The sequence below is a fragment of the Pelodiscus sinensis genome, chromosome 6 (assembly GCF_052426305.1).
Source record: "Pelodiscus sinensis isolate ZL-2025 chromosome 6, ASM5242630v1, whole genome shotgun sequence".
NCBI classification, from domain to species: Eukaryota; Metazoa; Chordata; order Testudines; family Trionychidae; genus Pelodiscus; species Pelodiscus sinensis.
In genome coordinates, this window is record NC_143057.1 from 126,742,894 (window position 1) to 126,770,315 (window position 27,422).

General features: G+C 44.8%; 1 protein-coding gene across 4 annotated transcripts in view; it reads right to left on the bottom strand.

Moving 5' to 3' along the window:
* KIAA1328 (KIAA1328 ortholog) overlaps positions 1–27,422 on the bottom strand; it is a 275,054-nt gene that overhangs the window by 81,772 nt on the left and 165,860 nt on the right. For all 4 annotated transcript variants that reach the window (XR_012905002.2, XM_075932757.2, XM_089779471.1 and 1 more), the window contains exon 7: positions 3,948–4,630. Coding sequence is in view for 3 of the 4 variants with exons in the window: in XM_075932757.2 (XP_075788872.1) it covers positions 3,948–4,630 (683 nt within the window). In the remaining variant the exon portion in view is untranslated. The remainder of the gene's footprint in view (positions 1–3,947; positions 4,631–27,422) is intronic.

Genomic DNA, 27,422 nt, shown 5'->3' on the forward strand with positions numbered 1-27,422 from the left:
CACGTGCCAGGGTGCCCAACCCTGCTGGGTAGCCCCACTGCCACGTGATTGGCGGCCCTGCCATCAGCTCCCTGCGTGCCTGCCCCTCAGGAATCCTTACCACTGGCCCTCCTCTGGGACTTTCTGGTCCTGCTACATCCATGCTAGACCATGGATGTTGCAAGACCAGAGAATCCCAATTAAGAGAGTGTCAACCTGTGTACAGAAGCAATTCTGTGGTTAGCAAAGAGACCAAAGAGGAGAATCACAAAGCTAAAACTAGAATAGGAAAGGTGATGCTTGAGGAGGACACCTGTAAATATTAGGCATATGCAGATATTGTATGTAGCTAGTTCCTTTGTATTTAACTCTAAAGAGACTGCAAAACACTCACTTATTTTTTACTGCAATAGTATAGGAGCCTTATTTGAAGATGAGATGGAAAATGTACAAACCTCTACACCTCTGGGAAGAGATAATGGTATGTTCAAGACTCAGACTATTAATTTATGGACTTTCCTCTGTACTTTTTTCCTAGCAACTACAACTTTGCAGAAGTGGAAATCTTCTCAGAACTGGTTAAAATAGGTGCAATTATAGCAATACCAATGACATCATTACAGAGACATTCAAGAGTCCTTTTGCTGGCCAGCCAGTGCCTCTCAGAAGACTCTGAAAACATTCATTTTAAAAGCAGCTCTGCCTGTGTGTCCTCATATCTACATATTTTTTCTTTGTGGGACATATGTATAGAAATAGGATATTTGAAGATTAAACAGCCTGTTTTCATAATGGAGATAGGAGAATAGTGGTGTCTCCCAGAGGTGTCTATCGGGACCAATGCTGTTCAACATATTCAGAAATGATCTGAAAAAAGGGGTAAACAGCGAGGTGGCAAAATCTGCAGATGGAACAAAACTGCTCAACATAGTTAAGTTGAAAGCAGACTCTGAAGAGTTACAAAGGGGTGTCTCAAAACTGGGTGACTGGCAGATGAAATTCAATGTTGATAAATGAAAATTAATGTGCATTGGAAAACATAATCCCAACTATACATATAAAATGATGGGGTCTAAATTAGCTGTTACCACTCAAGAAAGATCTTGGAGTCATAGTAGACAGTGCTCTCAAAACATCCACTCAAAGTGCAGCTGCATTCAAAAAAGCTAACAACATGCTGGGAGTCACTAGAAAAGGGATAGATAATAAGACAGAAGATATCATATTGACTCTACAGAAATCCATGGGATCGCCCACATCTTCAGTACTATGGGGAGGTCTGGTTGCCTCATTGCAAAAACAGATATACTAAATTAGAAAACGGCAATAAAATGATTAGGGGTATGGAACCGCTTCTATATGAGGAAATATTAACAACATGAACTTTTCAGCTTGGAAAAGAGATGACAAAGGAGAGATATGATGGAGAACTATAAAATCATGACTACTGTGGAAAAAGTAAATCAGGAAGCGTTATTTACTCCTTCTCATAGCACAAGAATATGGGGTCATCAAATGAAATTAATAGGCAGATGGTTTAAATCAAACAACAGGAAGTTTTTCTTCATGCAGCACACTGTCAACCTGTGGAACTCCTTGCCAGAGGATGTTCTGAAGACAGGACTTTAACAGGGCTCAAAAAAGAACTAGATAAATTCATAGAGGAAAGGTCCATTAATGGCTATTAGCCAGGATGAGCTGCAATGCAAAACCATGCTCTGAAGTGCCCCTAACCCATTTGCCAGAAGCTGGGACTGGATGACGGTAGATGGATTGTTCCATGATTCCCTGCTCTGTACATTCCCTCCGAAGCACCAGGTATTGGCCACTGTTGTAAGACAGAATACCCAGCTAGAAGGACCACTGGCTGGATCCAAACTGACTGTTCTTATGAATACATCTGTTCCCACCTGCCTTCCCACCACAAACTATAATCCTTTGTTTGTGACCTCTGTCATTTCCTACTGTGATGGAGTGTTCCCCCCACACTGGCCTGGAAAGGGTGAATACAGCTGGAAAATCTGAGGGGAGTCATGTGGCCAAGTCATCACATGACTCAGGGAGCGGGTCCAGCTGAGGAGGAATGATCTCGGCTGGGACTATAAAGACGGGAAATTGGAAATACAGCGGGCTACTAGGAGAGTCTGCAGTCGTTCCCTGAGAGAAGGGAGGTGCAAGCCCAAAAACACAGAGGAGGGGAGAGCCAGGAAGGTAGGGCAGGGCTGAGGTAAAGGCACTATGGTCTATGGGCAACAGGCCTTGAAGGCTCTGAGCCAGAACTCGGAGCAGAGGCTGGGCCTGGATTCTCCTGCCAGCCATTAAGGGAGTGGCACGACGAGGCAGTGAACGGAAGACTGCCAACGGCTGCTGGAGAGGAAAGATTTTCCAGTACTCTAAGGAGAAAGCCATTTGGTGTCCAGGCTGGTGGGCTAAGCCACGACGAGGCAGTTCGGGGGAGTTAGGCAGAGCAAGAGAAGAGATAGAGAGATGGTGTACAGACACTGCAAGGGGTGTCAACCTCATGAGCTATGCCCCAGTGACCTCAGAGGAAGTACCATTCCAGCGGGGAGGGGACTTCCCTGTCACACTAACACAGACAGTTGTGACTGCCTCCGATCAAACATGCTAAACATACGCAATCCAAAAATGTATTCTTATATATAAAAGCAGCAGAGAAAGTTGCTTAAAGTACAAGTTATGCAGGCAAAACACGTCAGCTCTAATAATCCCTTTTAATACTTGAAAAGCAATTGTAGGGCTGGTGGGAAGGGAGAGAATGCATGCGTGGGATGCAGGTCATGTCATGAAGAATCTTGAGGGATCCCCTCGCCAATGACGCTTTTAAAGTAACATCTACATCAAAGCTCTCATCAAATCCTCTTGCTGCTCCCTATAGGAGACTGCTAACATCCATTCATTCCTCCCTCTCCCTTCCACTGAAATCCGCATATTCAGCTGAGTTGTAGCCTGACTTTCTCAAGTAACTTTCTCTTTTGTAGTTTCAATACATCCCCTCTGACTCCTCCCCCTTGCCAGTCTACATGATTTAGTAGCAACATTTTATTCTTCCCTCCTACCACTGTCAAACCCTCACACAAATTTCTCCCTGGGCTCACACTCACCTTCTGCACAGAGTGAAAGGATCTCATTTTCACTTCAACATGCTGAGCAGTTCTGACCCGCCTATATCACTGTTCCAATTGCCTCTTCTTCACTAAGCTTCCCGCGGCTTAAGTATCTCCCCTGCCTCCACCCCAATGACAGTCTTGTATCTTCTTTCCACTTATCTTTGTGTCTTTTCCCACAGCGCCTCTAACTCGATTCTCAGGCCTCTTTTCTAAACTTCCCAGAAAACCACCTCCCTGTTTAAATCTCTCTTGAAACCCACTTTTCCCAGGTCACCTTTCCTCCAACACCATCCAGAATTCAAGTCTGGAGTCTCAGTTGGGGTTTTCATGTAAATCAGATGTGGATAATACAGAGACACACATAATCCCTTGACTGAAGAACCACATCTTCCCTTACGGGTAAAACATCAGTACTCAAATCTACAGCTTGCATTTCCTTGTACTCCTTTTCCTGCTTCCTTTGTCTTCTCTAACACTTTAGCCTTACTGCTCACGTTATCTTTCTCCCACTCATGGTTTTGGCACCTTCTATGATGCTGTTCCTTAAACTCCTTATTCTAGTGCACCAATGCACTCGCTCCTCCTTCAATCCTCCTCAAAGTTAATGTCTTCTGTCAATCTTCCTCCCTTATTCTGGACCAACTTCTTTAAGGCTCTTATTTACCTTAATGGTCATCCCACATTTAGCATTGTGGCTATAGTCTCATCTTGTTTAAATTACAAGTTCCTTAGGGCACAGAGCATGTTTTACTCTGTTTCTCAATACTCCATATAAATATTCGATGCCACAGAAATTCTTTACTAAAAATTATCCTATATCTATAAACCTCGCAAACTCACCTGTTGTAATCCAGCCTGGATTGGTGCAGCTGTTGCTGCTTCAGAAGTAGTTTTGCTTCCTGCTTAGTGAGCAAATGTTGGAGACGTTCCTTTTCAACTTCCAGCTCCATTTTCTGCAGCAGAAGCTGCTGCCTTCTTTCCTCAGAGAGCCTTTTACTGTGCTCGGTTTCTTTTGATCCAGAGTCTACACTGTCATTCATCCCAGGCACTCGAGAAAGTCTCAGGTAATCCCAGGTTTCAGGAAGTGACCCAGAATGTCTTTTGGGTCCATGGCTGACCTTTTGGTTATCCCAAACATTCTCTGAGCTTCCTGGCTGGCTACAGGCACAATGACTCATTTGCTGAGAACAAGTGTTCTGAAAATCACTCATCCTCCGGCCCACATCAGGAGCCACGTGTGTGTGGTATGGGGCACTTGGCATTGCTGACAACATCCTATTGTTACATTTTCGATGAAAGCCATTTTCCACTGGACATTCATTCAGAACTTCCTTTTGGTTGTAGTGGGTCGCAGTCCCATATGCATGATTATTTCTACAGTGCTGAGGTACTGAAAACAGGACTGGACTTCCAGGCTGTGATGTTTTATTGTTCTTGTGTAACATCTGTGGTCTTGCTATACTTAGATAGGAACCATCCAGTTCCAAAGGTGGCAGCTGGCACGGACTCTTCTTGTTGGACACCTACAATAAGAGAAACAAGCTATCATCTTGCAAATTGTAACACGGTGTGTGTTAAATTGTATTGTTCAGTAGCAAAATTTGTTTCTCGCCATCAGTTCACAGAGTAAAGCTGTCATGCGGGTACTGAGAGATTCAATGCATTGTGCTGATGGGCACCTAGCAAGACTCATACAATGTTTATCAAAAGGCAGAGATAAGCCTGCTATCAAATCTACATTTCAATCAGGCTACACAAGTGCAATAAATAAGAAACTACTGTCTGTAGGATCCTCCTCACAAACAAGCAGCTTCAGAGTACCAAGTAGTTGTGAGTATCTAGGGTTACATAAAATCAACTTGAAGAGTGGCAAAAAACATTAAATGTTAATGTATGAAAATGTTTAATTTTGAATGCCAAGCCAAAAAATCCATTCAGCCACTATAAATACTCTTTGATTGGCCATTACACGGCAGGAGATCTGATGTAAAACATTTCACCTTGCACTGAATGGGATATTACTTACCGCCGGAAATTTGATGAGAGTTTTTGAAATGTCTTTACAGAAACACAGATAAAAACCGACTACTTTCTGTAAAATATGGTTCTACTTCAAACGCTGTCATTTAAATAAAAAACATGTTTAAATTCAGCTATAAACGTAAGTGATTTTTCAATTAAGTTGGGCAAGTGATTATACTCTGATAAAAAGAAAGAAAGCAGAAAAAAGACAGTTGTAATTCACATTTGTCTTCCCAATGAAAAGTGAACTATAGTGGGTTTGTTCTACTCATGGCTATTATGTAATGGACATCACAATCCAGATTTTATCCAGGAGTATCCTTGCACTGCGGTTTGTCTCGGCAGTTAAGCATTTGTGTTGCTGTGCACATCAGAACAGCAGTGAATCACTCACAGCTCTTTTTCTCGACGTGTGCGTTAATTTCAGTAACATATTGCATTTAAACTCTGTCTCAGCCCTCAGGCCCTTTGTCAAAGATTTAATTTTGTTTAATTGCAGAAGCCAGGTTTGTTAAAGATAAACAAACTACTTTAGCAGCAGCTAGCAAGTTGAAATTTGGTGGTCAATGATGAGCAGAAAATTACTTTGTGTATTCTGGTAGCACACACAACGGATTAGTGGCAGTACATATGCGCTGGGAGACAATCTCTGTCCCAAAGAGTTTATATTTAAGAATGCAAACAACATACTAAGGGTTGGAGAGGAATGTAATCCAACTATATACGTTTTTTGCATGCATTATTACATTCCTTATATAAACAATCACATCAACTCTTTTTGCCTGCCCCTCAGCTCCCTCATTTTGAAGTTTTGTGCAGGCCGCATAGAAAAGACTAGGCAGATTATCCCCAAAATACTGATCTATGATTCAGTTTTGTTTTCACAAAAATTTATTCTTCGGTTCCACCGAGAGTGAAAGTCATGCACACCACATGAAGTCCAATGCGTTGGTGGCATCTGTATTAGCGTCAGTGCTAAATGGGTATGCAATGTTTGATGCTCTGGATTGGGTGACAAGTGCAGGACATTAAAATATTTCAGAAGTCAGAGGCTGATGGGCCACCTACCAGAATTGCACCATGATTCCAGAAGACAAGCAGAGTTGTTTGTTTTTATTTGTTTGATGCCATCGCTGTGCACGATGATTTCATAGACGAATAAAAACACAGTTCCCTGTCCCATGGACTTTATCGTCTCAATTAGACACCACACAAAAAGGGATTTGGGGAAACAAATAAAAGATGGAGTGCATGATTATAGGATATACTGTATATGAGAAAAGAGACCATGAGAGAATCCTGTAGCTACCTGTTACACATCTCAAGTCTCACCTTACCAACTTTAGGTCATTCCTGGGAATGGGGCTACAAGTTGGGGTGGTTCCCATAGACCTCAGGATCAGAGATGGGAGTGCATGCAAGTTGCTCTCAAATGATCCCACTGGCCATAGCTCTGAGGTTTTGATGGGCTCTAAAGAGAACCATATCCATCCCTCTTTAAGTCTTTAAGCAATTCATAAAGGAAAAAAGAGAGGACCCCACAAATAACATCCCTAAGAGTTTCCTTATTTTATCAGTTTGTTTTATTGACTAAAGGGACCAAAATGTGATAAGAAATCTCAGCACATGAACAGGGATGGTATAAAAATAATTGCCAGGAGCAGATTTAAAGATAAAGGCCCACACTGCAAATTAACTTCGTGACTGAGACTCGATTAAAAGTCCCTCAAGGCCCTAAAAGGGAGGTTCCAGTTAGCATTTGTTGACCTTGGCCACCATTAAATCTGCCCTGATGATCTCAGAAATGGCACTGACATTTAAATACTTCATAACAAGCCAGAGAAACTTTAATGTTATGTCACAGTTCCCATATGCTGGGGGAGAGGGGGGAATTTTCTTTAATATCACAGGATGCAAATAGTGTTTTTTTCATTTCTCTAGATGATAGGGGCAGTACTATTAGGTGGAAGACTCAATTCCAGTTTCACATGACTTTAAAGGCCACTCAAGGTCAACCCCGTAAGATAAAATTAACTAATTTTGAGTGGGACAGCCAGGGGGAATCAACTTGGCAAGTTATCTTATTTTCTGTTAATGCCTAAATTGAAAACTGTAGCAGAATAGCACCAATCTCTGAAAACTTATAGTGGCATCCACAGCTCAGTTGGATTGTGAGCCCAGGGCACGATGTACAATCTGTGATGGGCAGGACAGCAAAGGGAAAGAGGACGACTATTCGAAAACAAATTCACTGCTTTGTAAACATACGGAATTAGGTACTTTTATTAGACGAGTTTAAAACAGATATTGCCTGTGGGACACACCAAAGCCACAACAGGCTGTGATGGAACAGATGTGCTTCTCCCATTCTTCCTGTGTGTTATTTGAAGATATACCTTCCCTTAACTAAAGCTTAACAGACAAACTGCTGCTTGTGACATATGGAGTTAATATGACTTGATCCAATTTGAAACTGCCACACAGAAATAAATATACACTAAAAGGAGTTCAAATAATTTTGTTAGGGTTAGAAACAAAAACATAGGGAAGTACTATGAATCGCTTCTTGTAATCCTTGTAATTTCTGCCGAGGGAGTCAGAACAAAGTATAAACAAATACTGAGTCCTACAACATCACACACACACACGCGCGCGCGCACACCCAGACACACACATGCCCACACACACACCTGAGTTGCAACTCCCTCATATCAATTGTAATTTCTACAAAGTTCTCTTGAAAACAAACTGTGGATATACTCTGTAGGAACAATATGCACAGTACCACAAAGGACGTACTGTTATTTAGATACTACTGCTAGTGTGGCAGTGTACTTTAGGGGAACATGCAAAACAACTAACAGTAACATAAGATGTAGGCTAAATCCCCATTTCCCTATGTAAAACCAGTATATTTTCTCAAAAGTCACTACAGTATTCTAGTAGTCATAAGATTGAAGAACACAAATTAGTTCCCTCTATATATTTACACAGGTGAAATTCTGGTCCCATTGACTTCAATTTCTAGTATGCAAAAAGATGAAAGGTTACTCACCAGTAACTGTAGTTCGGCAAGATGTGTGTTTCTATGGGTGTTCCAATTCAGCTGTGCATGTGCCCCATGCACCTTCAAGCAGAGATTTTCACTAGCCATGCCCATTCAGCCTGCAAATGTGCCCTATATTGTGGCTATGCAGGACTGTGTGGGCAAACTGCCTTCACTTTCTTCTCTATTGCCAAGTCCAACTAAGAAAACTAAAGGTGAGTTAGTTGGACACCTGCAGTGACTCACATCTCCAAGAACCACCACACAAGGTAAGTTTTCCTTCTCCTTTGAGTAGCGTCCCTATGGACACTAGTCTTCTGAGCAGAATCCCCAGAAGGAGATTGCTTTGGTATAGAGTTTAGTACAGAAGAGTGAACTCCCCACTGTTGTCTCAGATCTAGAGGCACGGCCCAAGGCATAGTGCTTGGAGAAAGGATTTATTGGAGACCGTAGAGCAGTTCTGCAGGTTTCAGGTACTACAGTGTCCATAAGTAAGGCCACAGATGCTGACTGCAACCATGTAGTGTTTCCCAGAATCCTAGCAGGAAGCTGGATTTTGGCACTCTCAGCAAGCGATTAACACTCCTCAAAATCCACCTTGATAGTCTCTGGGTAGAGATAGTCAATTCCTCATATCTGCCTGCAAATAGGGACAAAAAAAATATCTAGGAGATTTCCAGGACAGTTTTGGTCCTATCGGTCATCTTCTGTCATCTAAAGTATGGAAAGCAGCTACCCAGCCTGTGTTACTTGGTTTTGGGGAAATATATATGGTCTGCTTCAGATGAATGATACCTCTTATATTCCCCAAAGTACATATGCATCATTGAACAGCTGTCTCCCCTTAATTCTCTAGCCTGAGGTGCCTTCTGTTGCACTTCCTCAGACCCGCTGAGGAACAAACCCGGACAAAGGGTGGGCTGCAGCAGTACTGTTTTGGGGGTTGTTTATTGGTACAGATTCTTCAAAGTAAAGTCAGTCTCTCTCTCTCTCTCTCTCTCTCTCTCTCTCTCACACACACACACACACACACACACAGAGAGAGAGAGAGAGAGTTTGGAGGCAGGCTGCAAGTGTAGTGTAGATTATTTTTGATTTCGCTGGAGGCTGGAATGCTGGCTAGGTGTCAGCTTCCCAGAGAATCAACCATGATGTTCCTTGGGAGATCCCTTCAGATCTGCAGGAGGCTTTACTTCCTCTGGGCCAGTCCCAGGCTTCTGCTGTAATGTTACATTTTGTCAGAGAGATTTTTCTGGCTGCTTCTCAGTTAATTTATCTGCTTGCAGGGTATTTGTCTGCCTTAAAAGTTCCCGGATCCTCAATTGCCTTTTTGGTTGGGTATTTCTCATTCACACCTCACACACATTCCACTGGTTACACACATATTCACAAGCAATATGGTTTGTAAGCAAAGTGGGGCCTCATGGCCTTGAAGACAAGAAATGACATTGTAACATACCAAAGGCATGATAAAAAGCTTAACAAATTATAAGAAAGCTAAGGTCAGGGAAGAAGGGAAAAGGAGAGAAGTATTTCCAGTAAGCTAGGGTATGTCTACACTACCCCGCTAGTTCGAACTAGCGGGGTAATGTAGGCATACTGCACTTGCAAATGAAGCCCGGGATTTGAATTTCCTGGGCTTCATTTGCATAAGTGGGGAGCCGCCATTTTTAAATCCCTGCTGGTTCGAACCCCGTGCAGCGCGGCTACACGGGGCTCGAACTAGGTAGTTCGGACTAGGTTCCTATTCCGAACTACCGTTACTCCTCGTGAAACGAGGTGTACCGGTAGTTCGGAATAGGAATTCTAGTCCGAACTACCTAGTTCGAGCCCCGTGTAGCCGCGCTGCACGGGGTTCGAACCAGCGGACATTTAAAAATGGCGGCTCCCCGCTTATACAAATGAACCCCGGGAAATTCAAATCTCAGGCTTCATTTGCAAGTGCGGTATGCCTACATTACCCTCCTAGTTCGAACTAGGAGGGTAGTGTAGACATACCCCTAGACACCAGTGAAGAGGAGAGGGGGGCCGTGTCTGACTGGTTTCACCTTTGACCCTGCTGTGATGTCAGAACCACAACTCCTGGCCTGTTCACACAGTCTTCAGCGATCTTTGGGAGCTACCTTTCTCCTTCCTTGGATGAAGGGCCTGTATTATGCATTTTCCCCAGCCCTTCTGATTCTGAAAGTGCTGAACAAGATCAGGCAGGACAGAGGCTTTATCATGATAACTTTGACCATATGGCCACAACAGGTGTGGCATCCTAAACTGCTTCAGTTTTCTTCTTGTTCCGTCTTCTCACTCAAGTGCTTCATCCAAACATAAAGGTCCTTCCCCTCAAGATATGAGTGAACAGTGGGTTTGTGGGCATAAAGTATATCTGTTCAGTAGAGGTGCCCCGCACTGCACAGGGCTCTGCGGTGTTCCCTCTGGACAAGACCACAACTTAAAGCAGTTTAAATCTGACAGCCCTGCTACTGCTCTGTACTCCATTGCGGTGGGGCATTGTCCTGCTCCTGTCTCTTGCGAGTTGCTGTCACTATGGCAGGATTTGACAAACCCCCTTGCAGGATCCAAGATCACCTCTCTAACTGAAAGGGTGACTCTGATCGATGCTGCCAATTGGAGGATATCCAATACATTTTGCTGCGATTCTTGGACCTCTTTGAGGGGTATCTTAAAGGAGGCTGCCATGCTCTTGATGTGGTCTCGGATGTGCTTAAAGTCATCAGCCAAAGAGTGGATGAGGCAGTACTGCTTTATCAAGGATGATGGGAAGGTAGTGGTGTGAGCAGTAGGCACCTAATCTGCTCTAGCTTCTTTTTCCTCAAATGTCTCCCCCTGCTGGGGAATGGTTTGAGACGGTGGAGACCATCTCCCCCTCTCATCCTTGTGGGTTGGGTTTGGAGCCTTGGACAATTGCTGTGGGTAAGCAGCCAGGGAATCCCAATATGGCCATGAGGGGCCGGGTCCATACAGAGGAGGGGTGGCATCAAGGGCTAGGCTCTCATCACTGGTGCTGTCCTGGATTCCTCTCCATCTCTGTGGTCCGCATATAAAGGCCTCCTATAGGAAGGGCAGGAGAGGCTGAATGGAAGTCCACATCATTCTTCTCCTCAAAAAGAATCCCCAGCTGACAATGGTGAATAGGGCGACAACAGTGATAAATGAGAGTCCAGACACTGAACAACTCTCAGTACTGAGGGAGCATTTGAGCAGTCCTTTGAGTGCTGACTGGCAATGTCCAGATAACGTGTCTGGAAGCAGATGATACTGAGGGTTAGAATGTGCCAGGGAGGATGCCAGAAGGAAGATTCTTTGATTTATGTGGTACCAGGGTTAGAAGAGCATCTGATGGGATCTGTCTGGAGGCATGTCCCTCCTTGCTGTCTCTGTCATGCTTGGTCCATCCCACGGCTTGCTCAGAGCCATGTTTGCTCTTGAAGGGGTTTCTTGGTTTTCTTTTGGAGGCGCATCCAGGCCTGACAGGACTGAAAGCACATGCAGCCTCCACAGTATTGGATCTGGAAGCCAGTGATTTTGAGATCACTGACTTAGTGGGAGAACAAGGTCATTTTAGAGCAGACTCCTTATGAGGTGAATCAGAGATCTTTCTCCTGGGTCTTTCAGAGGACTAAGAAGCCTTTCCTTTCTTGGGGGAGTGTTAGGCCAGGGCCAAAGAAGCAATTGATCTGCCCAAAGATTGATGTACTCTAATGCAGGCTGAAGGGAGTGTTCCATTACTGGGAACCTCAACTTAATGTCTCTGAACCAGGGCTAAAGAGAAGTTACACTCCTGGGGCATGTGTGACTCTCTTAAGCAACAAATGCCCTTGAAGTGGTTGACAATAACCAGGATAGACTCCTGGCAAGTGAATCAAAATTTGACAGCCGGAGAGCCAAAGAACGTGCTCCCAAGAAGGTTAGTCTTCCTAATGAGGCAGGGGTGGGAAGAGGAATAAGGCATTCCTCACACTAAAAGCTAAATTAACTAAATTCTTCTTAAGATAAACTAACTCTAAGGGTTTTAATAGGACAAGGCATGCTAGAAGCAGACAAGCTACATGTCCATCTCAGGGGAGAAGCAAGTGGGGTCGATTTATCCACATAGTCTAGAGGCGGCGCATGAGGATGCGTTTGTACTCACATTGGGGCCAAAAGGATACAACTAATAAAAATCTCCAACTGAAGGCGTATGCAAACCCAAAGCGGAGCACCTACAGGGATACTACTGGAAGATGAAGAGAATCTTTCTGCTAGCCAAAAGGAGTGCTGCTCCACAAGATGGTTTCTTGAAGCATGCAGGTGGCACGCATTACTAACACAACTGACATACATTTTATTATACAGATTCTGTAATTGGAATCAAACTAACATGTAAGATGTTGAAGTAAGAGCCAGCAGAAAATCTAAGGATGACTCCATTCTCTCAGCTGTGCTACCTCTGTAGTGCTATGAACAGTAACATTTATTTTTGTCACTAAAATGGAAATTATTCTCAATGTGCCCCAGAAAACAGGTGTGGGGTAGAAACTGGTGCCACTTTAACATAGTCTCTTTTTAAATTACTAACACAGTTTAATTACTGTATAAAGTCTAGTAAAGGAGCTACTCTGAAATCATTATCAAGAAAGAATTTCCCTACAAGAATGAACAAAATGAAAGTTTTGAAATAAATGAGTAAGATCTGCTGAAGTCCAGCTTTACCCTTTCTTTTTATTGCACAATCTTTTATTAAAATCTCCATTACAAAAAGTCTAAGATGAATCATTATAAAGTGCTTTGATCGTATGATGATTGTCTGCATTAATACCTATCATAGATAAGGGAGATAACTTAAAAGGTTAGTTGCCTATTTTCCTAGCTGGAGATAAGGGGCTGTGTTCCTCATGAATGATGTATGATTACAATTGCTATGTTCAAATGCATAATAGAAAAGGTCCATATGCAAAGAAAAGATAGGCGGGTGCCAGGAAGGCTGCATTTTTCATGTGTAATCTCATTGAACTCATGGGACTGCACAGGTGGGACAGACAAATTGCCCAGAAAGGTAGAGCTATGGCTAGGCAATGATCTAGGACTGCAAAAGAACACCAATGAGAGCTAGCGGAACCCATCTATGTATGAATTTTAGTTTGATTTCCTGAACTCTGTATGTATATGCCTTACAACTGTCTTTTGCTGGAATCTGGCACCATACTGCTTGTGTTTAAAGGGCACTGGTGCCTGGGTATCTGCCTCCGAAGGAGATGGTCATTAAGCACCATCGACATCGGAATGGGACTTGCCTTAGTAGAATAATGTTGGGTAAAACCAATTTTTCCAAGTCTGAACTCCTGGTGGATAGTAACCAAGCAACACAGCATCTGATGAAAGACCCTGATCAACTGAAGGGATGGGGACTGGAGGCTGATCAGGAGGATACGTGGCAGTGGGGACTGGAAATTATAATAGGCTACAGGCTGATCAACGAGCAGCTCTCTCTCAACATCCAGAACAGGAAGAGAAGGATTGTGGTCCAGCACTGTGGACCTGGGGACCTCAGATGATACCAGCCAAGACCCAAAAAACCCATTCAAGAGTGGTGAAAACTCTGACAGAGAGAACTATTTTGGATGGATCTTTACATCTTTTGTGCTGTCTAAAGTAAAGAGTGATTGGAATAGAAATCCTTCTGCAAAAAGTCTATCTTATTGACTTCAACTATCCCACATCTCCAAAGTGTTCAACTATAAACCATGAGAATGGAGCTTTTGGGAGGGTGTACCTAAATTACGAGGGAGTCCTGGGAGATCCTGTACTGGTCTTTGGGCCTAGGTCAGCTGGACTGCAGGGTATCACTCCTGAGTAAGGGACCATGTAGACAGTCTAAGCCCAAGGAACAAGCCTAGAAATCAAAGAGCCCATGACTGGAACCCACACAGATGCAGACACAAAGGAGTTTAAAAGTACACGTACCCCAATATTTGTATCCAAACAGCAACCTGGTGATATCCAACAATGGGGAGCTCGACTAAGTCTGTGTAAATACATCTTCTGTTTAGGCTATTACAAAAATATACTGCAATTAACTTTTTTATTTCTCTTTGCTTGCAGTGTTTGCACCGGAAAGTCAGGTGGATAAGAAACCTGGACTCATAATGACATTTCAGCCTTTGCTGCCAGGATCCTTTTGCAATTCATCTTTATTCACAACAAACATACTGCCCTCTCTCTAACTCTGTAAGCACTGTCTGCAACTAGTCTTTTCAACAGCCGACTCTCCTTAAACTGGCTATTAAAGCAATCATCAATAATACAGTGCTCCAAGAAAAAAATAATACGAACCCAGGATTGAGAGCGAAAAATCCCTTTATATTCAGTCTCTGAAGATACTTTGAGTAGAGTGCCTATTAAGCCACAGCACTAGCAATACAGGCCAACGTGATGTCTGACCATTAAAATTAAGCTAACATGTTTGCTTTGCAAAACAGAGCCATACAGAACCTGCTTGCATAATGGAAAATATGCCACCACACTAATCTTGACAGTGCCGGGTCTAACTATTAACATTCACTGTGCTACCAACATTATAAAAACAGAAAATCGCAATCTTCTGACTTCAATTTTTTACTCCTGCCCTTTATTTTACTGAGGAATCAGTAGTTCAAGACCTAAATAAATATTTCAAAAACTATACTATTTGTGAGCAGAGCAGGTCACTACCATTTCCCAGTGCATTTGGAGTTCATGTGAAATAAGGGCAGAAGAAAGATGAGCTGCATTTTTAACACGGGCACACACAGAATAGTTGTCTCACTATAAAGAATGCGTAACGCCACATCTGCACTGTGTGCGTTGCCAAAGCCCCATCAAAATAAATGCAGAGCATTTTCCCAAGTGCAATTAACTCGCCTATTCTGGCAGGTTTTGCTAGAAGATCATCAAGGTAGATTACCTTCCAGCACATGCACTAAACACTTACAGGTGTTACATCATCAGTTATTACTTACAAACTTCTGCATTTAACCAGACATCCAGGCAAATGAATGATCTAATTTATGAATTATTTATAAGAATTTCACAGCATGCTCCTGGCGTCATCCATGGCCTTTTCCAGGTCATATGACACCAATTAGAGCTGAATTTTAAATTATTCAATAACCTGAACTCTCTTGTCATTTAACATATAGATATCAATGCAGTAAACAAGTTAAGTCTAATGGGCCCTGGAGGTTTGCGTTCCTCCGCCCATCAGCAGCAGGGGCTTTGTGCTACTACTGGAATAGAAAATAATAGCATGCAGCAAGTCAAAAACATTTGCAAGGTTTTAATAAGTTATTTTGGCTCCCTTAGGGATTTTAGCATAATTTACAAGCACTGAATCTAAACTCCATTAAAGTCCTTAGCAACGTGCTTTTAAACAGAATTAGGACAAACCAAAAAAAGTGGGTCTGTGACACTGACAATACACAATAGGTCCCTAATCTGAACTGCAGCAAAACAGATAGTAGGTTGGCTAGATGGGACCCTTGAGGTAAGTAACTGTCTGTAGTGTGTGTGTGTGTGTGGGGGGGGGGTTACTTTCTGTTTGCCTGAAAGAAACCATGTGTTGAGCTTTTGTTTATTTGCTTGTTTGATTGGAGATTCATCTGCTGAGCTGTTTGTTTGAAGGATAAAATTCTCAGACACACAGATGAATATAATTTGTTGGGAGAAGGGAAATCATGCCTTACAAAAATCTGCTAGAGTTCTTCGAGGGGGTCAACAAACATGTGGACAAGGGGATCCAATGGATACAGTATACTTAGATTTCCAGAAAGCCTTTGACAAAGTCCCTCACCAAACGCTCTTAAGTAAAGTAAGGTGTCATGGGATAAGAGAGAAGGTCCTCTCATTGATTCATAACTGGTTAACAGACAGGAAACAAAGGGTAGGAATAAATGGTCAGTTTTCAGAGTGGAGAGAGGTAACTAGTGGGGTCTGCCGTGGGTCTGTCCTGGGACCAATCCTATTCAAATTATTTATAAATAATCTAGAGAAAGGGGTAAACAGTGAGGTGGCAAAATTTGCAGATGATATTAAACTGCTAAAGATAGTTAAGACCAAAGCAGATTGTGAAGAGCTTCAAAAAGAACTCATCAAGCTAAGTGAGGGTCTACACTACAGCGCTAATTCGAACTAACTTAGTTCGAATTAGTTAATTTGAACTAAGCTAATTCGAACTAACACATCTAGAACTAAAAACTAGTTCGAATTAGCGTTTTGCTAATTCGAACTAGCATGTCCACATTAAGTGGACCCTGAACCGGGGTTAAGGATGGCCGGAAGCAGTGCCGGCAGGGCATCAGATGAGGACTTAGAGTGTGGAGCTGCTGTCTCAGGCTAGCCGAGGGCTGTGCTTAAAGGGACCCAACCCCCACCCCGGACAGACAGTTCTCAGGGGTGCCCTGCTTGCAAAGCAGTCCTGGCTTGGAGTGCCCTGAGTGCCCACACTGGGCACATCACAGCACTCGGCCATCAGACGGGCTGCACTTGCCGCAGGCTGCCATCTGGGGAGAGGGGGCAATTGGGGGGCTGCAGGAGAGCTTCCACCCCCAGAAGCCCGCAGAGCCAGCCCAGTCCTCCCCATCGGGGGTCGTACCCCATTCCTCCCTCACCTCCTTCCACTTACCCCTCCCTAGCCCCCCTTCCTGATGTACAAAATAAAGAAAACGTGTGGTCAAAAATAGAATCTCTCTTTATTGAACAAAACTCGGGGAGACTGAGAAAAGGAGGTGGGAGAGGGGAAGAGAGAGGGTGGGAGAGGGGAGGGCAACTAAAATGATCATAGGTTTGGAAGAGGTCCCATATGAAGAGAGGCTAAAGAGACTGGGATTTTTCAGTTTAGAAAAGAGGAGACTGAGGGGGGATAGGATAGAGGTCTATAAAAGCATGAGTGGGGTGGAGAGGGTGCATACAGAAAAGTTCTTCATTAGTTCCCATAATAGAAGGACTAGAGGACACCAAAGGAAAGGAATGGGTAGCAGGCTTCAAACTAGTAACAGAAAGTTCTTCACAAAGCAAAGAGTCAACCTGTGGAACTCCTTGCTGCAGGAGGCTGGGAAGGCTAGAACTAGAACAGAGTTTAAAGAGAAGTGAGATAAAGTGATGGAGGTTGGGTCCATGGAGTGGTATTAGCCAGGGGGTAGGAGTGGTGTCCCTGCCCCAAAGTTTGTGGAAGGCTGGAGAGGGATGGCATGAGACAAATGGCTTGGTCACTGTCTTCGGTCCATCCCCTCCAGGGTCCCTAGTGTTGGCCGCTGTCAGCAGACAGGCTACTGGGCTAGATGGACCTTTGGTCTGACCCAGGACGGCCATTGTAAGCTCAGGGCTCAGGGTCAGGGGTCTCAGTGGACCACATTGATTTTCATGCACACCTGCTCCTGGGTGGCCAGGCTGGCAGCTCTCCTGCCCTAGACGGCCACTTTCCTGTGCCTAATGCGGAGGTCGTGGACAAAGTCCTCGATGTCCGCACTAGACCAGGAGGGTGCCCGCCTCTTGCAGTCCCAGGCAAGCTCCCGGGAGCCGCCAGCCTGGTCCTGGGAAGAGGGGGAGGGCTGGGGGGCATCGGGTGGCTGGCTCAAGCCGTGCCAGGTGCAGGGTCTGCTAGCTGGGTGCTGGCAGGCTTGCACCTGGCACAGGCATCGTAGCCAGCCCGTGCCCCTTTAAGGGGTCCGGGGCCGGGAGGGGGGTAATAGAGTTTCCCTGGTGTTGGCCAGAGTGGCCACCAGGGAAAGCTGGGGAGGGCTAGCCTCCCACTAGTTTGAATTAAGGGGCTACACACCCCTTAATTCGAACTAGTAAGTTCGAACTAGGCTTAGTCCTCGTAGAATGAGGTTTACCTAGTTCGAACTAAGCTCTCTGCTAGTTCGAATCAAGTTCGAACTAGCGGAGCGCTAGTGTAGCGCCTATCAAAGTTAATTCGAACTAACATGCGTTAGTTCGAATTAACTTTGTAGTATAGACATACCCTGATTGGGCAACAAAGTGGCAAATGAATTTTAATGTCGATAAATGTAAAGTAATGCACATTGGAAAAATAATCCCAACTATACATAACTCAAAAAAGCAAATAGAATGTTAGGAGTCATTAAAAAAGGGATAGAGAATAAGACAGAAAATACCTTATTGCCTCTATATAAAGCCATGGTACACACACAACTTGAATACTGCACACAGATGTGGTCGTCTCATCTCAAAAAAAGATATCTTGGCATTGGAAAGATTCCGAAAAGGGCAACAAAATGATTAGGGGTTTGGAATGGGTCCCATATGAAGAGAGATTAAAAAGACTTGGACTTTTCAGCTTAGAAAAGAGGAGACTAAGGGGTGATGTGACAGAGGTCTATAAAATCATGACTGGTGTGGAAACAGTGAATAAGGAAAAGTTATTTATTTATTCTCACAATATAAGAACTAGAGGTCACCAAATGAAATGAATAGGCAGCAGGTTTAAAACAAACAAAAGGAAGTTTTTCTTCACTCAGCGCATAGTCCACCTCTGGAACTCCTTGCCAGAGGATGCGGTGAAGGCTAGAACTTTAACAGGGTTCAAAAAAGAGCTAGATAGATTCATGGAGATTAGGTCCATAAATGGCTATTAGCCAGGATGCTTAGGAATGGTGTCCCTAGCCTCTGTCTGGAAACGGGAGGGATTACGTGTTGTGATCCCTCCCTCTGGGGCATCTGATACTGGCCACTGTTGGCAAACAGGATACTGGGCTAGATGGACCGTTAGTCTTACCCATTATGGCTGTTCTTATACTATTCACTACCTAGTACCTTTTCCTTCTCTTACCTGGTATTCAAAACTAACCCCAGAAGCAACACACGCATAGCTATCCTTAAAGGTAAGACTATAGGGAGAAAGAGAAGAATTCGTATAATAACCATTAGGAAAGAGGTATACTTCACACGCCTCAGTCTCTAAGTATGACAGGAAGTTGAACTATTGCCCCATGCATGGGCTTCCCTTTGCACCTGTTCAAAGATTTGATTTTTAATTACACTTCAAGGATTCAGATGCTTCCTGAGGTTCAATTACATAGTAGGAAGGATGGGGGAGTCAGAAAGTCCTGTTTGTCCTATTGAAAATGAACCACAACCTCGATGGCTGTAGTTATTCAAATAAATGTAAGAAAACAGAGTCATGTTGGCTGTATCAAGAATCACAGATTAAGGTTAGAAGAGATCTCAGGAGGCCATCCAGTCAAGCCCCCTATTCAAAACAGGACCAATCCCAACTAAATCATTCCAGCCAGGGCTTTGTCAAGACGAGTCGTAAAAACCTCTAAGGATGGAGATTCCACCACCAACCTGGACAACCAGTGCTTCACCATCCTCCTTGTGAAATTGTTTTCCCTAATATCAACTAGACCTCCCCCACCGCAATTTGAGACCATTGCTTCTTGTTGTGTCATCTGCCACTGAGACTAGCTTAGCTCCATTTTCTTTTGGAACCTTCAGGTAGTTGAAGGCTGCTATCAGCCTCATTCTTCTCTTCTGTAGGTGCAAATAAGCCAAAATCCCTCAGCCTCTCAATCTAAGGGTATGTCTACACAACAGATTTTTTTCCAGAAAAACGGTTGTTTTTCAAAAAAAAATTAAATTACGTCAACACTGCAATCACGTTCTTCCATGATGTCAAGTATCAGAGGGGTAGCCGTGTTAGTCTGAATCTGCAAAAGCGACGAGGAGTCCTGTGGCACCTTATAGACTAACTGAAGTGTAGGAACATAAGCTTTCGTGGGCAAAGACCCACTTCGTGACATGCATCTGACGAAGTGGGTCTTTGCCCACGAAAGCTTATGCTCCTACACTTCAGTTAGTCTATAAGGTGCCACAGGACTCCTCGTCGTTCTTCCATGAGAAAATCAAAAGAACAGATGGGTTTCTCCGTCATTGGTAATCCTCATTCTACGAGGAAGAAGCCTTTTTGCGAAAGAGCTCTTTCAGAAAAAGGTGTGTGTGGACGGGGAAGAGGGAGTTCTTTCAAAAGAAGAGGAAAGAGGAAAAAGCACAGGTGCCCTGGTAGCTACTCTGTCCATAGTAATCACAGCTGAAATGCGAGATAGCGTCCACACTATTTTTCGAAAAAGATTGCTTTTTTGATGCACTTTTGCAGCGTGGACACTCTCTTTTGGAAGCAGGTTTTCTGGAAGATCTCTTCCGGAAAAGCTTCTTCCGAAAGAAGCCTGCAGTCTAGACATAGCCTAAGTCAAGTGCTCCAGCTCCCTAATCATTTTTGTTGCCCTCCACTGCACTCTTTCCAATTTGTCCACATCCCTTCTGCATTGGGGAGGCCCAAATAAATGCAAACCCATCTATGTATAAAGAACTAACCAGAATAAGTCTCTGATTATGCCAAGGGAGATTGATCAACATATCTCATCTCTGTTCAATGGCACTCCTAGCTTCAACTCCAGGTCTAATTTCCCTTTTGACCCCTGTTCATGAGTTCTTCAATGGCACGTGAGGCTGAAGGGTAGGATGGAATGTATCATCTACCTCTATAGGAAAAGAAGAGCTGGCAAATCTCATGGAATATGTCCAAATACAAACTAGTTGTAAGGCATTTTTCTTTGGCTACCTTCCTAGTCCTGATTCATCACTGTTCAGATATGAAGCAGCATTTCATTCTTTCACATTAAGCCTGGTAGAATGAAAGAGTCAACACGGTTTTTCAGGAGATAGTCATGGCGTTAAATGTGTAAATCTATTTCCACAAGCTCCATTTTTTCAATAAATAAAATACCAAAAAAGGCATTTATACTTGGAATTGCAGATCTTATATATTAAGGGCTATGGATCTTCTTACTTTCTACCCTGCTCTTCCAAATTCAATCATAATTTGGTGCAAAGCAGTGCTCTCTGATCTAAACAGAAGACAAAAGGACAGATGAACCACGACCTTTCTAAATAACCAGTTTTACTGTGATGAAATAGAAACATTGATGAGGATATGAGCAGGGAGAAGCTAATGCATGGAGATTCCTACTGTATTTGCCATTAAAATCTTAGCATTTGCCAACACATACACATCCTACTGATATCTGACATGAGTTTTCCTCAATGCGGCATTTTAAATGGCATCCACAGCACATTCAGAAAACCCATTATGCCAAAAAGTCCAACTTGCTACAAAAGGCAGGTATCCAATACAGATTCCTTTGCTACAGACTGAGAGACAGCGGCGGATATAGGGCAGTGCAAGCAGGGCGGCTGATATACAGAACTCAGCCGAGCGCCACGGCAGGAGGCGAAGGGGGGCGGGGCGGTGATGTACATGGCCAGGGAGCGGGAGGCAAAGGGCATGACAGAGGCTCCAGGTCCCGCCCCCTGGCCATGTACATCACCACCCCGCCCCCCCCTTCGCCTCCCGCCATGGCGCTCGGTTGAGTTCTGCGCCGCTCAGCCGGGATGCCGCGCAGGGCCCAAATGGACATTTGGGCTCCGCGAGTGAGAGGCAGGAGGGGAAGGAGAAGAGAAAGAGAGAGTGAGGCAGAATTTTGTTTAAGAATTATTTACAATATAATTAAAATAAAAATTATTCAACTAAATTAAGTTTCTATCAAATTTACCCAATTCACATTTAATATGAAAATAGCCTTCAATTTGCGCATTTAACGCCTTTTTTCTATTTTTTTCTCCAAAGGGGGGGCCCCGCAAAATTGTACTGCCCTGGGCCCTGCAAAACTCTCATCCGTCCCTGCTGAGAGATATGTGCAGTGAACACTGTCACAGAATCAGAAGCTGAAAGACTGAAGTGGTTTAACTAGCAGCACACTCTGACAAATTTTGCTTTAGTGGAACAGGTAAAAGTAGAAAGCTATTTACATAACAGAGAAATTCCAAAAAGACAAAGCTGGAAACAATCCTCCAGTTTAAAGAAAAAAATAAGACAGTTGAGCCCAAGTGAGTGTATTCTAGCAGGAAATGTCTTTGCGATGGAGCCAATCAGCATTCAGATTCTGTTAATGATTCTGTAATGCAGTCTTTGGGAAATAATTCATAAAAAGTAAACAGCAATTTTCATATGGCTGCCCTTTTGATCTTACATTTGTAGGGAGTATCCTGAGGCTAGCTTTTGGCGCCCCTATGGCTCCATCTGATTGGCCTCTATTCTGCCCTTCAAGTAGCGATTCAGCTAAGGAATAACAAGAACTGCGTGGAGGGAGGCAGACGTTTCAGCGGAACACTGCTAACGACAGGCTGGCTCTGTGTCCGTGTCAAAGAGTTTCATACACAAAAATGTAAAGCTCGCCAAGTACACATTTTATTTTGCAGGCACGAAAATACGTTGGAATGAGGATGGGATCCAAGACTAACTTATCAGAACTTGATTGCTAGGAACTATATTAGCTAGGTGTTGTATCATGCAAGCAAGGTAGTAACAAACTTCAACAGGCCTTTATTTACCAAAGGTGAAACCTCTTTACAAAGCTGCTGCTGCTCCCCTCTGTAGCTCTCACTCAGGCCTGGCCCATCTCCTCCCCCCTCCTTCCTGTTTCCTGTGCTTCCAGATTCCCAACAGTCAGTGCTCCCAGTTCGCAGCATATAAAACACCACACTAGGCAAAGGATAGTTTACGGGGGTAGGCGCAGCAGATAGACCAGGCCTCTGAGTACAGGCTAAGCAAAGGAAAAGCGATAAAGCTCTTCCAACCAGTTCAGTTAGAAACATGGTAGGGTGCCTCCCTGCAGACTTTAAAGAAAGAGTTACTAACTGGAACTGTGTAACCTGGGGATTACAGTCGGTGAGAAGCTGCATATGAGTCAAGAGGGTGCATTTGTAGTCAAGGAGGCTAATGGCATATTGAGCTGCATTAGTAGGAGCATTGCCAACAGATCTAGGGAAGTGATTGCTCCTCTTTACCTAGCACTGGTGAGGCCACATCTGGAGCATTGTGTCCAGTTCCTATTCCAGAACAGATATGGACACATTGGAGAAAGTCCAGCAGAAAGCAACACAAATCATGAGGGGTCTGGAGCAGATGACTTACAAGGAGAGGCTGAGGGAATTGGGCTTATTTCATCTACAGAAGAGAAGAGTGAGGGGGGATTTGAGAGCAGCCTTCAACTCCCTGAAGGGGGGTTCCAAAGAGGATGGAGAGAGGCTGTTCTCGGTGGTGACATGACAGAACGAGGAGCAATGCCCTCAGGTTGCAGTGGGGGAGGTCTAGGTTGGCTGTTCGGAAAAAGTATTTCCCTAGGCGGATGGGGAAGCACTGGGCTGGGTTCCCTAGGTGAGGGCGGAGTCTCCATCCCTAGAGGTTTCTAAGTCCCAGCTTGCCAAGCCCTGGCTGAGATGGTTTAGTTGGGGTTGATCCTGCTTCGGGCAAGGGGCTGGACTCGGTGACCTCCTGATTTCTCTTCTAACCCTAGGATTCTATCTTCAATACATATTTCATTTAGCTGTGTGCATGCCCAGCACACTAGAGCTGGGGAATTTTGCCTAGCAGTGCTTGTAGGAGGGGACATGCGCCCCTCACTCTCATGGCCTTCTCCTCAGGTAGCACCACCCTACATCTCCTCAGTTCTTCCCACAAGTGCCCAGAGACCTGCCCTAAGCAGAGGGGGCTTAGGGTGGGATGTACAATACATATCTGCATCATCTCTCGACGAACCGCAGTGATACTAAATAACCGTTTCTCCTTTTTTCTATAGCCCGATATGCCACTGAGGTGACTGAAGCAGAACACTGCTCCCTTAGAGGGGCTTTACCTGAGCACAGCAAGCACCACATGCAGAGTTGCTCCTTTAATACATTTAAAGCCTGGTGAGGGAAACACCCGGGAATTATTTTAACTAAAGCAAATTCTAAATCTAACCAATGATATACAACTCAAAAAAAATCACTAAAAATAGACACGTTGTGAGGTTTGGAGCCACACAGAGCTCTGGCTCCCTCCGTCGGCAGCAAGAGGTAGAGGTGGCATTGCCTCGCATACGCAGGGGAGGAGAGGTGAGCATAAGGCACACGCATTGTCTCCCACAGGTAAAATTCTCTGTACACACACCTAAGTGGAATACACACTGCATCTATTCAAAAGATATAGTACGTTTGTTGTCTTCTAGCAAAATGTTAATGATTTTAATTTTCCACCTTTTCTGAGCTGTTACCACTCAAGAAAGAGATCTTGGAGTCATTGTGAATAGTTCTTTTCCCATCAATGTGCAGTGGAAGTCAAAAAAGCAAACAATGTCAGGAATCAAGAAAGGGAAAAATAAGAAGTCAGAAAATATATTACTTCTATATAAATCCATGGTATGCCCACCTTTTGAATACTGGTGCATCCCATCTCAAAAAAAGATAGCTTGGCATTGGAAAAAGTTCAGAAAAAGGCAACAAAAATATTAGGAGTGTGGAAGGGCTGCCATATGAGGAGAGATTAATAAGACTGGGACTTTTCAGTTTGGAAAAGAGAGGACTAAGAGGGAGATACGATTGAAGGCCAGAAAATCATGACAGGTGTAAAGAAAGTAGATAAGGAAATGCAATTTACTCCTTTTCATAACACAAGAACTAGAGGTTACCAAATGAAATTAAGGGGCAGCAGGTTTAAAACAAACAAAAGGAAGTTTCTCTTCATACAGCACACAGTTGACCTGTGGAACTCTTTGCTGGAGGAGGTTGTGAATACCAAGAGTACAACCAAGTTAAAAAAAGAACTAGATATATTCATGGTGGATAGATCCATCAATGGCTATTAGCCAGGATGGGCAAGGATGATGTTCCTACCCTCTGCTTGCCAGAAGCTGAGAATACACGAGCAGGGATTGTGTCCCTATTTTCTTTTTGTCAGAGGCTGGGAATGGGTAACAGGGAAGGGATTTCTTGATGATTACCTGTTTTATTCATTCTCTCTGGGGCACCTAGCATTGGCCACTGTTGGAAGACAGGACACTGGGCTAGATGGACCTTTAGTCTGACCCAATATAGCCGTTCTTAGAGAAGTGGAAGTGTGATAGGTTACACAAGACAACTGAAGACGGAATGCCAAGCAAAAAAAATCCCAGTTATGTGATGAGAGAAGCACGGAGAACATTTGCATACACTAGCATTCTAAATAGTGTCCGTGTAGGTTGGAGTTGGTGGAGAGAGTTCTAATGACACTGCTTGGGGTGAGTCCGGACTGCATGAGCACAGTTCACCCTTAGAGATGCAGACTCCAGAATATGGCTCCGCCTCCAGTCTTTGCTTGTGAGTATCTCATCAATTAGTACATACACCTGTTTAATGAGACATTTGGCAGGCACTATGGCAATAGGAAACATTACATTACTTATGCAAATCTAGACGTTAGTTTGTGATTGTGGAGGAATTCAGGCTGACTTAAACAGGATGAGAATTTAAAGTAATAGCTCCTGTTCAAAACTATCTACTGGCTTGTGAATGGAGCAAGCAGACTTTCTCTAGGGATAGTTGCATGTGCTGGTTTATTTTACGGGATGTATGGTAACCTCTACTGCTGCTGCATACACACACATAAATATGCCCAGGCGTGTATATATCTGAATGCACAAAACACATTTTCAATTGGCACTTCACCGATCAGTCCATAGCAGATGCAGAAACCGTACAGGCAGTCCCCGGGTTACGTACAAGATGGGGTCTATAGGTTTGTTCTTAAGTTGAATTTGTACGGAACTGGGAACTGGCTCCAGATTCAGCCGCTGCTGCTGAAACTGACCAGGGGCTGACTACAGGAAGCCCGAGGCAGAGTTGCTCTGCCCCCAGCTTCCTGGAATCAGCCGCTGATCAGTTTCAACAGCGGCTGAATCTGGAGCCTGGAACAGAACAGCTGGGGCGCTGCCGGGTAGGTCCCCCCAGGACCAACCTGGCAGCACCCCCAGCTGCTCTACCCCAGGCGTCCACAACAAAAGCCTGGTCTGCTGGGGGGGGGGGGGGGGGGCGCACTAGCTGCGCCCCCCCCCCCCCCAGCAGACCAGGGAGACCCGGAGCAAAGCCGCGGAGGCGGTGGGGTCCTGCACCTCCAAGGCTTTGCTCCGGGTGTCCCTGGTCTGCTCGGGGTGTCCCTGGTCTGCTGGGAGGGGTCCCCAGCAGACATAGGACACCCCGAGCAAAGCCGCGGAGGCGGCGGGGTCCCGCACCTCCAAGGCTTTGCTCGGGGTGTCCCTGGTCTGCTGGAGACCCCCCCAGCAGACCAGGGACACCCGGAGCAGCTTTTTTCACCCTGGAGGACGCGGTGGCGGGACCACTGCGCGTCTGGGTGGTCCCGCCGCCCGCGAGTTCCGGGGCAAGAAAAGCCCCGTTCGTAAGTGCGGATCCGACGTAAGTCAGATCCGCGTAACTCGGGGACTGCCTGTAGTAAGATGTTTCAGGCTGCATTGTGTATGCAGAAAGCTAAATATTTTGACAAGAAGTTGAGCCAAAAGCAATATGATTGATTAGCAAGGTGTGTATTTGTGATGCCCTCTGAAGACGCGACTAAGTGACTAGTGTATTGGGTGGTTTAAACAAATGGTTAACAAGATCCTACACTCAAAAGGTATGTCTACACCAGTGGTCCCCAACCTTTTGCGGGTGCCGGGCGTCTGGGGGCGGGGCCGCTCACGTGCCAGGCATCCAGGGGCAGGACCGCTGACGCCCCGCGCTTCCGGGCGTGGGGACCGCCCACGCGCCCTGGGCCGGCACCACATGTGCTGCGCGCCGGGGGCGGGGCCAGCCCAGATGTTTCGGCAGGAGCACATCAATGCCCCAGCGGGCGCCATGGCACCCGCGGGCCCCACGTTGGGGACCACTGGTCTACACTACAGCGTTAATTCCGAGTTAACTTAATTCGAAATAGTTAATTCGAATTAAGCTAATTTGAAATAATGGATCTATACACAAAAACTATTTTATGTCTAGTCCTCCCCACCGGGGGCTCGTGCCCCATTCCTCCTTCGCATCCTTCCACTTACCCCTCCCTAGCCCCCCTTCCTGATGTCAAACAAAAGACACATATGTTCAAAAATAGAAACTGGGTTTACTGAACAAAACTGGGGGGGATGAACCTCTGGGAAGACTGGGAATAGGAGGTGGGAGAGGGGAAGAGAGAGGGTGGGAGAGGGAAGCGTGAAACCTGGGAGGAGGGAGCTGGAACGGGGAAGCAAGGGGAAGGGGAAGCTCAGGGCCCAGGGTTGGGGGTCTTGCCGGACCAACTTGATTTTCATGCGAACCTGCTCCTGGGTTCGCCTGTGGCCTTTGGTGGCCAGGCTGGC